At 31.2% G+C, this 17,935-nt stretch overlaps 2 protein-coding genes across 6 annotated transcripts; both read left to right on the top strand.

Moving 5' to 3' along the window:
- The first annotated feature begins 1,749 nt into the window (after positions 1-1,749).
- LOC118031187 (small ribosomal subunit protein uS2y) lies at positions 1,750-4,203 on the top strand. 2 transcript variants are annotated; one of them, XM_035035532.2, is made up of 5 exons: positions 1,750-2,011; positions 2,707-2,969; positions 3,103-3,300; positions 3,520-3,730; positions 3,906-4,203. In XM_035035532.2, the coding sequence occupies exons 1-5, from the start codon at positions 1,861-1,863 to the stop codon at positions 3,992-3,994; spliced, it is 912 nt and encodes a 303-aa protein (XP_034891423.1). In that variant the 5' UTR covers positions 1,750-1,860; the 3' UTR covers positions 3,995-4,203. The 2 variants fall into 2 exon arrangements, with proteins under 2 accessions (XP_034891423.1, XP_034891422.1); XM_035035531.2 differs by having other exon boundaries at positions 1,751-2,011; positions 3,903-4,203.
- Positions 4,204-9,367: 5,164 nt separating this feature from the next.
- On the top strand, positions 9,368-11,468 carry LOC118031188 (uncharacterized). 4 transcript variants are annotated; one of them, XM_073403560.1, is made up of 2 exons: positions 9,368-10,411; positions 10,908-11,468. In XM_073403560.1, exons 1-2 carry the CDS (start codon positions 9,755-9,757, stop codon positions 11,274-11,276), a joined length of 1,026 nt encoding a protein of 341 aa, XP_073259661.1. In that variant the 5' UTR covers positions 9,368-9,754; the 3' UTR covers positions 11,277-11,468. The 4 variants fall into 4 exon arrangements, with proteins under 4 accessions (XP_073259661.1, XP_034891426.1, XP_034891425.1 ...); XM_035035535.2 differs by having other exon boundaries at positions 10,924-11,268; XM_035035534.2 differs by having other exon boundaries at positions 9,371-10,415; positions 10,919-11,268.
- Positions 11,469-17,935: the final 6,467 nt, after the last annotated feature.

The raw sequence follows: 17,935 nt of genomic DNA, 5'->3' as shown, positions 1-17,935 counted from the left end.
GAACATAAATTGACTAAATTATTCTAAAAGCTCATATTGCAAGTTGAATACAAGTCAGTTGTTGATTGGATGAGTCTGCAGAGGGTTTTAATGAAATGCTATTATTTTGAATAAGAAAATCTTGAAAAAAAAAATTAAAAACGTTGGTTTGGATATAAATTAAAAAACAATCTCTTATCGAGTCTTATCCAAGATACTAGTCGACTTATTTGGATCATTCAAGCCACTTTCTGAATGATTTAATAATGCATCACCTGAACAAAAATCTGAATCGGTAAATTATCAAGTCAACTTTTCATGTTTCAAAATATTTTTACATGTGCATACTTAATTGTTTATAGATCATTTTTTTTAAATATAAAAAATTCTAAAATCTCATAGAATTATTTAACATTATTATTAAAACCAACTTGACAATTCAAATTTAAAATCTTTATACATGATTTATTGTCTAGCTCGAGTTTATAACTAAATTATATGAGAGTTGTTTTGATGTAACTTGATTAACTTTATTAGTTCAAATATAACCTGTCATATCAATAAAAAAAGCTTGAAAACAAAATTAAGAAAGAAAGCATGAAATTGACATAATAAAAATACTTCCTGAACCAATACCTTGCCTAGCTTGTTCAAAATACATATTGGGTGACTATTAAAAAAAACTAAGGATGAAATTAAGGCTTCATTTGTTTTATGAAAAGTGGTTTCTTGAAAATTATTTTTCAAATTTTTTCATATTTGTTTATTATTAAAAAAGTGAATTAACAAAAAATAATTTACAGTCAACGAAAAATTTAACTTGACTTTATAGAAAGTATTTTCATTTTATTTTAGATGAAATATACTTTCCAGAAGTTGTAAAAAATTAAAAAATATCTTATTATTTGCTTATTATATCAAATTTGTTCCTCAATCTTTTAATTACTATTTATTTTATTTTGAATTCTTCTTTGATATTTTTTTTCAATTTTATCCCTAATAATTTGATTTTTATATCAAGTTTGGTCCTCGTTCTTCTTTCATCCTTTTCTTAATGGAATTTTTCTAGTTATTAGATTTGATTTTTTATTTTTTTAATTATTATTTATTTTATCTCAAGTAATTTATGAAATTGATTTTTTTTATTTTATCAACTTTTAAAATTTTTATTTGTTTAAATTGATCTCTATTCTTTTGAATGATATTTACTTTATTTGAATAATTTATGTAATTTGTTTTTAATTTTATCATCTTTTAATTTTTTTATCTGTCAAATCTGATCTTCATTCTTGTAATTATTATTTATTTTATTTTAAATAATTTATGAAGTTTTATTTCTTTTATTTTAAATAATTTATAATTTTTTTTTCAATTTCATCCATTTTAAGTTTTTCATCTGTTAAATTTGATCATCATTTTTTTAATAAACTTGATAAAAAATGTTAATAAGTTATTTTTCAACTTATTTTTTAAAATATATCCAAACACCAAAAAATATTTTTTACCTTATTTTTTATAATACTAATAAATATAAACAAATAATTTACTTTTCAAACAATCAGTTTTTATATAAATAGTTTTTTTAATAAAATTAACTTCATGTAGAGTAGCTAAAAAAAAGAAATTGAATGGAAAAAAAAAAAAAAAGCGCACCTCAGTGAAGCAGGTAATCGCTCTGGACCAATCTTCAAAAGGGTAACCCAGTAATTAACCAATAAAAATATTGCATCTAGGGTTTCTTCTTTTACTCTTCTTTATCATCGTCTTCTTTATAAGCTAAGTCTAACACCCTCTCTCTAACAACGACAACGCCTTCATTTTTTCTCTCTTGCTGCACAAAACCCAAGCTTCTGCGGGTTGGTTTCTCCAGAGGACGAAATCATGGCGACGAACACAGCATCACCAGCTCCACCACGGGAGCTGTCGCAGAAAGAAGCCGACATTCAAATGATGTTGGCTGCTGAAGTCCACCTCGGCACCAAGAACTGTAATTTCCAAATGGAACGTTACGTTTTCAAGCGCCGCAACGACGGTTAGTTACTTAGAACGACAAAACACGAAGTTAAACACTGTTTCCTTGTTAGTGAAATGGTTAGTTTTGAGTTTTGTGTGCAGTTAGTGTCTGAAAGAACAAGATTTTTTGGGCTCTCTTTTAGTTTTTTCTAGATGGAATTTCATCAAGTGATGAAGTGGCTCCCTTTTCCATGTTTGGTTTCTGTTTTTTTAAGGTTTTATTTTTTCTGCTTTTGTTTTGTAGTATTTGTTAGAAGAATGCTATTTCTTGTTGGTGTTTTTGGATGAGAAATGTGGGAATATGTTTTTTGAACAATGTATGTAATCTTGCGGAAAATCTTTTCCGGAATCAGATTGTAGAGGAATTTCAGCCATTGAATTTCTTGGACTCGATCCAAACTTCCAGCTAATGAGTGTTTTTGGAAAGTGATTTTGTGCAGTATGTTTGATTAGGTTTACTCATTGAATTTTGGTTAGTTGTTAATCAGGATTACTTAGATTATTGAATTTAGCTTATTGAATATTAATCTTAATTAAGATAATTTAGCTTAAAAAGAGTGTTTTATATTAAGTATTTCTTTTTGCTTTTAAACCATATTTGTGCTTGTAGAAATGCTGTTCTTGGTTGCTTTTGAAATATTATTCTGTTAAATTAGATATGTTAGGATGTGCTTTGATTCTGTGTTTTGAGTTGCTTTGTAATTATTGCTACAGGAATTTACATCATCAACCTTGGTAAGACATGGGATAAACTTCTATTGGCTGCCAGGGTTATTGTTGCCATTGAAAACCCACAAGACATTATTGTTCAGTCAGCTAGGCCCTATGGTCAGAGAGCTGTTTTGAAGTTTGCTCAATGCACTGGTGCTAATGCTATTGCTGGAAGGCATACTCCTGGTACATTTACAAATCAGCTCCAAACTTCCTTCAGTGAGCCTCGTCTTCTTGTCCTTACCGACCCAAGGACTGACCACCAGGTGAATTGTTGCTGGCAATTATTGATGTCTCTCATTGACGAGGGCAGCTTGCTTTAGCATTTTCTGATTTTCTCGTGGTTTGTTTTCCTTGTCTTGCTTCTAACCATGGTTTTATTTTTTTTTAATATTGCAGCCAATCAAAGAAGCAGCCTTGGGAAATATCCCAACTATTGCTTTCTGCGACACTGACTCACCAATGCGGTTTGTGGATATTGGTATTCCAGCCAATAACAAGGGGAAGCACAGCATTGGGTGTCTATTTTGGCTTTTGGCAAGGATGGTTCTCCAAATGCGTGGCACCATTCGTCCAGGGCACAAGTGGGACATGATGGTGAGTTCTGCATGACATTTTCTTGTTTGAAATTCCAATAAGACATAAATTCTCCTCTCCAATATGCACACTCATGTTCTCTTTGCTAAAAAGAGAAACCTTGACTGACTTCTTGTTCTTAATCTTATACATCAGGTCCTTGTCAACATAAATCATCATGCGATTTGATATCTTAGCTTCTAGTTTTTCTAATGTCCATCTATTTTTCCTATTTTGCAGGTTGATTTATTTTTCTACAGGGAGCCTGAGGAAACAAAACCACAGGAGGAGGAAGATGTGGTTGCTCCAGTTGACTATGCACTTACTGGAGCTGACTATATGGGTGGTGCCACTGATGGCTGGTCTAATCCTGTTGCTGATGTTGGATGGACCAATGAAGCGATACCTATTCCTGCTGCACCCGGTACAACAAGCTTGACACCAGACCAAGGTATGAGATGTGTGTTTTGTTGATTAATTTGCTTGTCAGTGATTCAGGTGAAAGCATTTTGTGTTAGTCTGCTGACTGTACCACTTGCTCTCTCACATCCTACGTTTATTATTTCAACATTGTTTTCTTGAGCTGTTCTGTTCCATGCTTGAATTGTTTATTTCCTCTGCAGCAGGTGGATTGGATGATTGGGGTGCTGCTGCTGCTCCTGCTCCTGCTCCCCCACCTCAACCTGTAGTTGATGATGGTGTTAGTTGGTCGTGAGGCCTGCTACAGTTTTTACTTTGACCATGTATTGCATATTTGGCATAATCTTCAGTGAGTCTTAGAAAGAATACCATCACTTGTTGGGAACTGAGCTTGTTTTTTAGTTTTGTTTTTCCATCCTTTCTGGGAATAGCTTAGATCAAGACAACAGTTTAAATACTTTGATGATGTTGGTATCTCAAATGATTGCTACATTTGTTATTTTTGATTGGCACTTGAGCAACTTCCAAATGCTTTTCTTGTTACTGCTTAATCATTATGCCTGCATGCGAACTAGGAGGAAATGCTTAATGAAAATAATTGAAGCTAAGGAAGTTTGCTTATAAACGATACAAGTTTGGAAGAATTTTGTATGCCTTCCAAAAGCAACAACCAAATCTGCCGCTAACGGAGATGGCCTTGTGTTTGAGAGCTAAAAAAAGAATCGTCAAGTTTCTTATGACCCCTTCTGATTTCTTATTCGCACAGCTCTACTGCTTCAGCCTCTGATGCTGCCTCCATTTGAGGAAACTATAAAAGCAAGATTCAAAGTATCAAGGTTCCTGACTTGGTGCATTGAAGTTTCAACCAGTCTGACCACCATCTAGCTGGGATTGAACTCGGATTGGCTGTCTATATCTTGTGAAATAGCGTCATGGTAGAAACCGGTGGTCCGGCTGGAGAAGCCTTGAGCCCTTCGCTACAGAAGATGTAAAGAACAAGAAAAAACTACATGCGATGCCATTGTTAGACCAGTAAGAATGACGAGGTACTTCGAAAGAAAGGATTGAAGCTCAGCAGAAGGTTCAAGAACAGGTAGGTGTCGGTCTCAGGAATCGGATAAAGAAAGAGAGGAAACACAAGCTTCTTCCACAAGAGGGAAGCAGGATGCAAAAGTGACTGAACGATCTGCCCTTTTAGAAGAAAGATAATCTGGATACAGAGTAGGGTTTTCAAGCCAAAAATTTAATGTTGATATACTAATTTCTTGGTCCTTGTGAAAAAGAAAAAGGTCACACTTTCAGTATCTTAAATGTTCTTTCCGTGGAGGGAACTGAAACATCATTAAGACAAGATGACGGATGACTTGCTCGATAATTGGATGAGATCCAGAACCTCGCAGCAGCTACGGGATCAAAGCTGCCGACGTCGAGTAGATCTTTGAGGGGTTACATTTAAATTTTGATTAGAAGCTGAACCTTACCTTTGATACTAATGAAGTTGTAAAAATTCTCAGACTAGTCTTCACTTCTAGCTATACGTGTTGTTGGATTGTGTTTTTAAATATTTTTTATTTAAAAATATGTTTTAATAATGTTTTTTTTAAAAAAATATTTTTGGTATTAACATATTAAAATTATATACAAACAAAAAAAATATTAATTTAAAATAAATAAATTATTTTTATACAAACAAAATATTATAAATTATTATAAATTTTATATACAAACAAAAAAAATATTAATAATGTATTTTTTAATATTTTTAAATTATTTTAATATATTAATATTAAAAATAATTTTTAAAAAACAATAATTATACTTTCAAACACATCTTTAAATAGCAAGTATAATTCATTATAACTTTTTACATGTTTATGAATTCCTCTTATTAGGATTTTTTTTTATGGTCCCAAGTGTGTCTCGAAGCTCCGATGCGGCTCCGTCATCCCTGTTTTTTTTTTTTCTCTATATTTTTTCCTTTATGCTCTATTGTTTTTGTGTGACACATTTTTCTTCCATCTACGCTACTGTTCGATCTTCTATTCTTTTCTCCTGACCGCTAGATTTGCACACAAAAATTAAGTTGACCATTAAAAATATAAATTTTTGTGGGTGAAGTGCACAACTTTCTGGTCGTTAATGGCCGAGATTCCTAGCGGGTAGGATGCCTGGGCCAAATGGCTAGGGAAGGAAGGACATCGTAGCCATTAACGGTCAAACTATTTTTGTTCCATGAGATTGGAAGTTTCTTTCAGCTCAAGAACTTAAGCCTTGAGCTGAAAGGAACTTCCAATCTCATGGAACAAAAATAGTTTTGATATTTGACCTTGTTTTTATAACAAAAGGGGCCTGAAGCCTCCCTATAAAATGCTACAAAATAGAGCTTTCGTTATGAACTAAAAAATCTCCTATTGGATGGGTTTTATTTACTGGTTTGGTCGGACAAACTGAAGAGAGAACTCAGAGAGAGAAATGAGAAAGAGGGGAGAGGAGACGGAGAAAAAGGGTGAAAAAAAAATAAGTTAATGAATATCTTTATTTTTTCTTGCAGATACATCCTTTAATATTTTATTAATTTTAAATTGATAATACATATATTTTTAAATAAATATCTTGATATTTAGTTAATTTTTAATTTCTACAGATATTTTTTTTATTATATCATTAAATAAAAAATAATTTTAAAAATCTGAAGCATAGTGAAATTCATGATCTAGATTGTTGATTTTACAAGTTAAGCTATGAAGCCCAAGTTAATTCAATGTGTTTTTGTTTTAATATTAAAAAAAAAATTTTGAATTTTTTTAAAGCCAAATTATATTTTTACTAGTTAATCGAGTTACATTTAATTTGTCAAATTAATTAGGTCTGCTTGGAGTCAAATCACATGTGGGTTAAGTTTAAACCTAGGCTAGGCAAGGAATCAGGTCGAAAAGTTTCAAAGTTAACTCAATGGGTTGAGTTTAATACCAATGCCAAATATATATATATCTTCCAATTTTTCTTCTTTCAATTGATTTTTTTTTTATGTAATTATCCTCTTTTAAAAAAATATTTGGTTAATTTTGAATTAATATTTATAATTTCTTTTAGTTTTATCTCTATAAAGTTATTATAGTTTCAAATAAATATCCTGATATTTAGTTGATGTTTAATTAATGGATGTTTATTTTTATTATTGTATCATTAAGTAATTTTAAAAAAAAACAAATTATTAAACTTAGCAGAATCCATGATCTAGGTCACATGTTTAACATGTTAAGTTATGAAGCACATGTCAATTTAATGTCTTCGTTTCAATATTAAAAAAAAATATCATTCTAAATTCTTTTTAAAGTCAAATAATGTTTTTTACTTGTAATCTAGATTAGTTTTGGACCCATTAAATCAACTGAGTTATATTAATATAACTCTTATATAATTTAACTTGAAATTCAAGTTAGATAAAAAGTCTTATTAAAAATTTGTTTTTAAAGTTATTCCGTTGTGTTGGGTGTAATAACAATATTAAAGAAAATAATTCACTACAGCCAAGATATTTTTTCTAGATTCAAGGAAATTTTAATCTAAGGCATATCAACAATAATTTAGCATGATTACCTCTCCTTTATTTTTATTTTTTGTTTGATTGTTTTCGATTTTCATTGCCATGCTCGGATTTTGCAATCACTCAACTGATAAAAGGTTACAAACTCTAACTAAAAATGCAAACTATATTCTACGAGCCACCATATACCATAGCTATCCAAAATCTCAAACAGCTATTTCTAAAGAAAAGGCTGGGTTTAATGAAATGACGAGGATACCCTCGGCATCTTGTACCCCCATAATGGAGCAGGCTAGAGTCCAAAAACTTGGAACGGAAAAGACCAGTCAAGGGTTTCAGTTCAGGACCCCATTGAACCGTCCTCTGCGGTCAAAGCCCTGGTCAAAGTTAACCCTGCAATTTTTGTACCCTCTTCTTTCAGGTCCTATATAGCTGGCAAGATGGAAAAAAGAGAAAAATAAATATAATATATATGGCTACTGACATGGCTCCCACCCAGGCTTTTAATGTCCTGCCTCAAAAAACGAAATTGACATCTGTGTAACCTCCTGAAAGGACAAAACTGTCAACTTCTTCGAAAAGATCCAAATCTTGGCACTCTTGGTAAAATCAATGGAGGTTTAGGGTTTGATGTGTATTTGCACACCTTTTCATCATTCTTGAACGGTAACGGGATTGTTGTGAGGCAGGCAAGGCCTCACCAAATCATAATTGTCATGCTATTTTAGTCTCTCAATGTTGATTCTTCTGCTTGATCTTCTTCAATGATTATACTATATGGTGCATATCCTAAACTAATCATAAACATTGTTGCATGATCTAATTCATGCGAGAATTTAAGAATCTTTGCACATAAGTTAGCTACTTCCCCCTCAATTTATTTTCACATGCATGTTATATGTTATGATTCAAATCAAAATTTATTTGAACGTAACAAAAATTGTGCAAGTTAGAGCATGTTTAAAATTAAATAATATAAAATTAGCATGACATGATCCGATCGACTTAACCAATCTATTGATAATATGGTTGAAAAGTAAAAAAGTATTAAGGATAAAATAAAAAAATGATGAAATTAATAATAAAAAAATCTTATAACCCAATTTTTTACTTAATTTGGGTTTAAAATTAAAAGCAAAAAATTATAATTTTACCACATTAACAAAGTTTATAATTATATAATTTATTCCTGAAAAAACCGTTTACTTTTTTCTTAGTATATTTACATGTCATAATGGAAGATTAACTACTTTGTGTCTCTCATTGGGAGCAGTCATAAGTAGCCCAATGTTTTGGATAGAAAAAGTGACCCTACGCAGCAAGATTCATGGCTATAGAAACAAAGAAAAGGAAAGCTAGCTCGTCTAACTAGTTAAAGAAATTGAAAGCAACCTTTGTAGGATCATACACACATACATATAGTTGCATCTTAGGATTCCATAGGGTTCGAACTTTCATAAGCACCCTGAAAGCTATAATCCCATGTGAAATACTGGAAAAAGTTGAAGAACGACATGTCCACAATCATTTGGTCAATTAACCTTTGAACTTTTATACGTTTCTCATGCAAATAAACTTGATGGATATCTTGCAACTCACAATCCAAGTGTTACCCTCCCATTGTTTATCTCATAAAGGTAATGTTATCGGGGGAAATCAAGTCAATTGAAGAAGAATCTCACTTGTCAAAGTATGCTAGAGACCCAAGAATGCTCCTAAAGCTGAGAAAATCCCATGGCATTGATTACTAATCAACTCTTGACGAAGGTGTCACACGGTGAGATGATTAGTAACTAGAGACCGCGTGTGTGGGCAGCGGCTGTCGTTGCTAATGGATTTACGTAAAAAATACTTTAAAAAATAATTCGTTATCACATTACTCAACACCCTAAATTTTTTGGATTTGCAGATATGTCAGGGTTCGCAGATATGTCAGTTTGAATGGAGCTGATTGGTCCTTTCTCCTCCTTTCTTAGTCACCCCTCTGTGTCTCTCTCATGGTTTTCCCTCGATGTGTAGGGTCTCTCTCATGGTTTTCCCTCGATGCGCAGGGAGCAGTGGCCTGCATAAGTAGTTTTAGATTTGAACCTTCATCTATCAAGATTTTTGAAGATTTTAAAGGGAGTGCAATCTAACTAAAGCTAAAAAGGGTTGAGAATTTTGAGGCAAAGACAGTGAAAGCGGGCTGGTTATTAATGTCATGTTATAGAACCACTTATACTTGTTAAGGTAGCCCACATTAATGTGATTATTATTTGCCTAAATTAGCAATCTTAGTAAAGATTTGACTGCTTTGAACACCCGCATCAAATCAAGTCTCTAAAAAGGGAGCAAAGGACAAAGACCAATTGGACCCATTCTCTTTGCTTCTTGGCTCCCTCCTCCTCTTCTCAACACTTCATTCCTTCCTTCTTTAAGCACTTCACTTGTCTCCCTCCTTTTATGTCTTACTAGCTGCAAAGGTTAAGAGCTTTGCATGCATTTAACCTAAGTAGTTGTGTCGTGATCATGATGGCTGATCAAGGTGGGAAGAGTTTGATAAGGGAATATAAGAAAGGTAACTGGACAGTTAGCGAGACTATGGTGTTGATTGAAGCAAAAAGAATGGATGATGAGAGGAGAATGAAAAGAAGTGACAGTGCAGAAGGGAGAAGCAAGCCAACGGAGCTTAGATGGAAATGGGTTGAAGATTATTGCTGGAAACAAGAGTGTTTGAGGAGCCAAAACCAGTGCAATGACAAATGGGATAATTTAATGAGAGATTACAAGAAAGTTAGAGATTATGAGAGGAAAATTGCCGAGACAGGAGAAAGAAATGGAGGGTCTTATTGGAAGCTTGAAAAGAATGAACGAAAAGAGAGAAACTTGCCTAGTAACATGTTGCCTCAGATATATGAGGAATTAGTGGAGGTTGTGGAGAGGAGAGGTGGTCAACAGAGGATGCTTACAGCTGCTGGTGGGTCAGGTTCTAATCCTAACACAAGCTATGTGGTAGAGAGACCAACAACTGATGTTCAGCCTTCAGTACTGCCTCCTCTTTTGCAGCATCAAGTCTCAGCTGCTCCAACTCCAGCATTACCCCTACCTCCTCCCCGCCCACCACCATCACAACAACCACAAGCTCAACCACCTCCTCCAATCCAATTTCATGAGCCATTTCCCACAGTAGGTACACACTCTCTTTCTCTCCCTCTCTTTGAATCTCCATCTATGAAATCCTCCAGCTTGATTCTTTCCTTTTCTTCTTCTTTCTGATATCATGTGTACTTTCATGCACAAAAGAAGGCATCTTGCTCCTGTCATATCGAATTGCATTTTCCTTCATAACAGCTCTCTCTTGGCTAAAACACAGCAAGAGTTTGAGTGATCATTGCAGTTCTAAAACATTGAGATTTTGAGATGTAAATATTTGTCTTCTTATGCATTAATGAACTTGAACACCAAAAAATGTTGGCATATATATACTTTGATTAGCGTAAACTGCCTTTTCTGCAAGAACCCATTACAGTTTTTGGTTTGATTGTGTGGACAGACATGACTGTTGAATGATCTCATCAACATTGATGGGATAGTATTTATTTATAGCATAGCATATATAATTATAACTATACGTATTCAGTTAGTATTGATTGGTTTGGTTCCACATTTTCATGTTTTGGAGATGTGTGATAGCTCAGATTCTGATACAAGTGAGTATTCAAACTCACCAGCAAAGAGAAGGAGAAGAGGCGGTGGAGGTGGGGAAGGAACCAGTGGTGGCACTGCCAGTGCAAGCACCTCACATGAAGTGGGCACTGCCATTTCCAAAAGTGCTTCTATCATTGCAGAAGCAATTCAGGCCTGTGATGAGAGAGAAGAAAGAAGACACAGAGATCTCTTGAGTTTGCATGAGAGAAGACTCAAGATCGAGGAATCCAAGACAGAAATCAACAGGCAAGGCATTAGTGGTTTAGTTGATGCCATTAACAAGCTTGCTAATTCAATCCTCGCTCTGGCTTCTCATAAGAACCAGTCATCAGGTCCAAAATAATAATACTCCTCCTATTATTGTTATGATCACTTTAATCAGTGAGTAAAAACTTTCATCTACTCGCTTTAATCATCATCATTATTATTATTATCATTAATCCCATTTTCATTGTACATAATTCATAATCTTATGTGATCTATGTCATTTTTAGACCCATTTCCATCAATTATCACTCTACTTATCCCCTATAAAGTTTATAACATATTATGTGTTTACACTCAACTAGGGTTGATTTTTATTTTTGTCAAAATTCAAAAATAAGTTAAATTGATGGAGATCATGTAGTCGTCTTTGTGGTATAAACAATCATTTTTAGATCACTAGAGTAAACTCGAACTCGAGATCCCCAATGGATATCAAATGTTTTACAAATTCGTCAAGAAGATAATTATTGCTGTTTTGTTTCACCTTGTTTATAAGTTAAATTGTTGTGCTCAAAGTTGTAAGCATAAATGCTGAAGATTTATTGATTTTGCGTTTGTAATTATATTTGAGTGTGTTTAAAATTATATATGATTTTAAAAATATTAAATTAATATTTTATTTAGCATTTTTTTTAATTATTTTGATGGATAAATGTTGAAAATAATTTAAATAATAAAAAAATTATTTTAATATATTTTCAAACAAAAAATATACTGCGCCATAATAACAATAAGATTTAATTAATTTTTATATTAGAAATATTGTTGAAAAATTAAATATTATTATTATTTTTTATACAATATAGTGGATAGAGTGCATGTCAAAAAATATATAAAAAAATCGATCAAAATAAAAAAAACTTAGAACTAGGTCATTATTTTTTATTTTATTAGCTTTTATTATTCTTGAATAGTGTATATAAGGTAGGTCCAATTGTGCTTCAAATCTATATGATTCATATAAGTATTTCAACATGTCCATCAGTTGCATTAAATCCCTTGTATCATTATTTCTTGAAAAATATATGGATTTTTCGTAAAAGTAGAATCTCTCGTGAAATATTGAGCTCACGCGCCCTAGATAAGTAGAAACGGGTCATGTACAAAGAGGGCCGATGAGTCTTGTGGGGTCCCCAATTGGCTAACCTCTATGATTGGAGCGTGTATACACTCTCTACAAAAGGAAAAGAGGTATAGAACGCATCCATCCATCATTTATTCTGTCCAGTACTTCTCAGACTGGTGGACTAGTCAATGATCTCTGAAGGATACCTTGGCTGAGATTTACGATACTGCCATTGTGTTTTTTGATGCTATTATTGGTGCCTGTCCGTGTTTTCTTCCCGTGGAAGAAGGCTGTGACGGACAAAAGTGGTGTCCTTTTTTTTTTTCTTTTCTTTTCTTTTCTTTTTCTTCTTCTTCTTTATGAGAATTCAGAGGAGGGGAGAAGGAGAGAGAAATGGAGAGGACGGCCCTATTGGCTAGTTTGGTAGCCTTGCTGTATTTTTCTGACAAAAGGGTGTTCTAAAGTTACAACCTTTTTTCCCTCCTCTAGCGAGAGTACATATGATAGAGAACCTGGAAGATATAATGGCCATTTCAGCCTTTTTTTTTTTTTTTTTTTCCCTTCTAAGTTCTACGTGCAAAGAGTCAAATTACTCTTCTTTGTAGGTTGATGTTCATGATTGTTAAAAAATTCAAGATTAAGGACTAAATGTCAGCTGGGTTTTATATTGAATTGGTTTTGACAATGATTTAACAAAATCTATTGGACTCGGTTAGGACGAATGACTTATAAATTTGGTTGATATAGTAGAAAGCTGTCTAGATTTGATTTGTTTAAAACCCTATTTCTTTTTACATTTTAAAAATGTTTTTTAAAAAAATTTTAAATTTAATTTTTTTTACTTTAAATTAATATTTTTTAATATTTTTAGATTATTTTTATATGTTGATGTTAAAAATAATTTTTAAAAAATAAAAAAAATCAGAAATATACTATAAAACATGCTTAATAGGTTTCAGATTTCCCGTTCATCCAATTTTTTTTTAAAAAAAGAATTATACGCCGGTTGTACCGGCATGAAAGATGAAGATGTGACCCCAGTCTTGAAAAAGAGGAGTTGAAATTCCTAGGGTTTTGTTGTCGTCAAGTTTCCTCTGTGTTACTTCCATGATCTATCCTCCTCTCCTCCACCACAGCACATGCTATATCCTGGCTATGGGTTCTGCCTCCAAAAAGATATTCTTCCTTTCTTTTGTTTGATGAAAGTTCCGGGGAAAAAAGTGAGGCTACTTTTATTTTTATATGATAGGCGCATTTGATGCAAGCTTGTTACAAATGAATGTGCTTTTTTTTTTTTTTTTTTTTTTTAAATGTGTACTTAAAAAAAATTAAATTGATTTTTTTTTAGTGTTTCTCAATAATTTTAATATATTGATATCAAAATAAAAAAAAATATAAAATAATATTTTAATATATTTTAGAGTAAAAAATATTTTTAAAAAACATATCCTACCACAATACAAAATACATTATAAATAAACTAAAAGAGCTGAATAATTTACTGTGTATATACTTACATTTCATTATAGATTCATATAATAAAATTATTAAATTTTTTTTGAGAGCAAATTCATTGAACTTGGATTTAGAAATAAAAATATTTTTTTTATGTACCTATTAGTCATTAGAGGAGATTAATCAATATATATATATATATATATATATATATATATATATATATATATATAACACAAAGTAAGAAAAATCTATCTCTTAGTAATTAAAACATAATAAATGCACATTAAGACACAAGTAAGATCCCAGATTTAAGTCCTAGATACTCGTCAAGACACGAACCTTAACATCACGTCACTACCTCTCATTTTCCACTGCAACCCATCACACATAAACTTCACCATTTCATCCACTGAAAACATCCCACGTAACTATACAGAACTCTACCTCCCATCAACTCATGTGTTCCACCCGTAGACAATCATCCCTCTGTCCCCTTCTCTTTCCCACCATAAAAATATTTCCATTTCTGCTCTCCATAACGCTCTCTGCCTGGCTGAAAACGGTGCCGTATTAAAATTAATGAATCTCCAGCTCCTGAACTTGGTTTAATTGACGTAATTAATTAATTTTTTTTATTACAATTTCATTTCCTTCTTTGCTTCGACTTGGTTTCTTGAATTTTTTTTTGAATGTCATGTCATTAACGAAATGGTATGTTAATGACAATCATTAGATTAATTAATGGTCAACTCTTTATTATTATATTTTACAATGTTATTATAAAATATATTTTAGAAACTGTAAACTCTTTTTATCCTTTTCTTTTAATTTGAAATTGTGAATTTTTTTTACCCCATTTGGTTAATTTCTTGCTTTTCTTCTTCTACTTGTTTTTTTTTAATCAATTCATCTTTAATGTTAAAATGATTTTAATTCTGTTATTTTGATGCTTGGTTAATTATCTTGAATATTTAGATGCATTATTTTCTCTATATATGTATTTGGTTTGTAGGGATGACAAGAAATATGGCTTTAATTTGTTATAACTATCAAATCGTTTTTTACAAAGATAGTCGTAAATTCTGATGTGAAATCCAAGCTAAATGGCTAGTTGCTACTAGGTTTGCTTTGCCAACTCTACTTCTGCATGTTTCTTCATGATATAGTCTAAGCTTATGGAGAGGTATTTAAAATAACGGAGAGATATTTAAAATTACAATAAATATTAATTTTTTTTAAAAAAATTATTTTAAAATACATTAAAATATTTTTTTTAGTTTTTATTTATAATTTTAATATATCAAAATAATCTAAAATTACTAAAACATATTAATTTAAAAATATATATTTTTTGAAAAGCATAGTTGAACTGCACTTCTAAACATGTCATTTTCATATGCTTGTTTTATAAAAAATTCAATTAAAATTTTATTTATTTATATATTTATTTGGTGATGAATGAGAAGAGTGTTGGAAACATATTGAATTGACATTCAATACAAATCCCTACAACCTTAATTGACATTAAAGAGGATGATAAGTTATTATAAGTTAAATTTGTAATCAATCAAAATTATATAAATTAACTTATTGATAAGTTTTTTTTTTATTGTTATTTACTTTTCTTATTTAATATAGAAGTTAGGATTCGATATTAACTATATAATTTTTAATAAGGATTTCTTTTAGGGTAAGAATTAGGATTTAAGTCTATGACTAAGTATAAATGATATTGTCTGGCTTATTTTTTTAAATAATTATTTTTTTTTTACATTCAGAATTTATCAAATAAATTTTTTTTCTATAACTAATTGTAATTTTAAAAATTATGAAATTCTAGTTTCTTTCTTTCTCGTCAAAATAAATATATAACAACTTAACGACCATTTATTTAAATGTAAGAGTGTGTGATTAGTAAATTGGTGTGAAGTAATCAATGATCATTTCTCAATTCAGAAACCCAATTATAACATGATTTCAGAATATTTAATTACTAACAATTTGCTTTTGATAATTGAAGATCTTATTTAACAATAAACTTATACAAGACATTGAGTTGTTTAGAGAAGTGAGGAAATTATGGTAAAAAATTCTGAAAAAAAAAGAAGAAGCTACTGAACTCTTACGTACCTGTCAAATCGGAGGCCTGCAAAACTTCATCTTTAACCTACCCTTGGACGGCAGGACCTTTTTTTTTTTTGGCTCACTTCACTTTTCTGCTAAAACTTTCACTCTATAAGAAGCCCTCAATGATTCCTACTGATCTCTCTTCTAACACTTTGGATCGATATGCTATACAAATCCTGTTTAAAAATCCAATTAATGAGTGTAAGGGGGCGAGAAGAACAGGATTGTTGTGGCAAACAACTGATAGATGGAAATGGAGTAATGTTGAAAGTTGAAGGCCCGGGGAACTTCATGAGAGCCACTAAAATGTCAGACTGTGGTGCTTCTGTTGCAATTCATGCTTCTGTTGCAATTCTGGGTCCCCAAAGTAGTGGTACGTCGGTGTTTTCAGGATTAATATGATTATTTTCTTTCGCTTTTTGGAGTTTGACTCAAGGTCGTTTCTATATATACATTTTAACTCTGTTTTCATAGCGTTATATCAGTTTCGTCAAGTTTATTGGATAGACTTACACGCTGTTTGCTAACGTGGTTGCGGATGAAGTTTACCTGTAACCATGTTTATTAGCGTTTGTAAAGCAAGTAAAATTGATTTTACTCTGTAGGACCATTAAATTTTGCTGTACAGCCACATAATTAAAGAAGCAGCATTTCATGGTATTTTTAAGAAAAGTGGAGCATGACTCCTCTGTTTAGTAAATAGTGTTATTGCACTATTTAGTTTTTTTTTTTTTAAGAAAAAACTAGTGAGAAAAGTTTAGCTTTCCAGTGTAGTTAATTGTGAACAATATATATAAATTAGTTTAAGATGAATTAAATTTATTTCTACTGTAATCTCAATTTTATTCCTGATAATATTTTATCTAATTTTATTGCACACTCAAAAAATCATGGAAACTGTGGTTTTTGTCGAATGACTTTTGTACGTAATGAAATTGTAATTTTTTTTAAAAAAATTGTGTTTTACTTGAAAAACTAGTATTTAATATTATTTAATAACACTACATAAATTAGAAAGATATCGCATGATGATGTAATATTTGTGGAATTTAATCGCAATTTCAATAATAAAGATATCACAATCTTTATTATTTAATAATACTATATAAATTAAAAAATTCAGTTTTTTGTTGTTGCGCACTTAAAAAACCATAGAAAATATAGTTCTTGTTGGATAGATTTTATATGTAATGACATTGCACATAGTTTAATGGAATAATAAAAAATATTTGATATCAATATTATTTATTTCATGATGTAATAACAGTAGTTAAATCTACAATATTTAAATTAAAAATCATTAATATTAATATATATATATATTAATTATTTTTATAACCTCAACTAAAAATATTTTTTATAAAATATATTTTTTTAAAATCACAACCATAATATCAAATACACGACGAAATAGCCGCGATAGGTAACACTAACCCATCATCACACAAGAAAATTATTGTCACTTAGATCCGACTGTTGGGTTAAAGTTCAAGATTTCATATAAATAATGGAGTTCTATGTTGTCAGCGTGTTTCATACGTACATGGGGTTGAGGATTTAATTTGATTTTTTTTTCATTCTTGTTTTGTGAACAGGGAAGAGCACTCTATTGAATCGTACATTTCGGGCAAAATTCAAGGAGATGGACGCCTGCAGGGGACGGTTTGTTATTACATTTATGGAGTTCTAATTTTAAAAGGGAGAATAATCATTTATTTGCTTCGTGCTGCTTAAGCAGTGCGTAACGAAAGAAAGAAAAGAAAAGCAGAGAAAATTCTGAACATTAATAATTCTTAAATTTATTTAGAAAAATAACATGTGAAACTGTTCAAATAAGAGGTAAAACCGACCCAATTAATGAAATTTAAATCAAATAAGATTATGAAAATTAATTTGAAAAGGAATCCAAAATAAAATAAAATAAAAAAAGATAAGAAAGGGGGTAATGGTAGATCAATCAAAAGCTGTTTATACTTTGCTTCGTTTGAATAATGACTGCATGCAAATGAAATTTTCAATACCGTGTTTATTGTCAAGTCAAATCAAGTTCTCAATAACGCGTGTTTCATTTTATTTTATTCTTA

Source organism: Populus alba, chromosome 12 (genome assembly GCF_005239225.2).
Source record: "Populus alba chromosome 12, ASM523922v2, whole genome shotgun sequence".
In the NCBI taxonomy this organism is placed as follows: Eukaryota; Viridiplantae; Streptophyta; class Magnoliopsida; order Malpighiales; family Salicaceae; genus Populus; species Populus alba.
The sequence above is the reverse complement of the archived record's forward strand: the minus strand, read 5'-3'. Positions and strand labels throughout refer to the sequence as shown.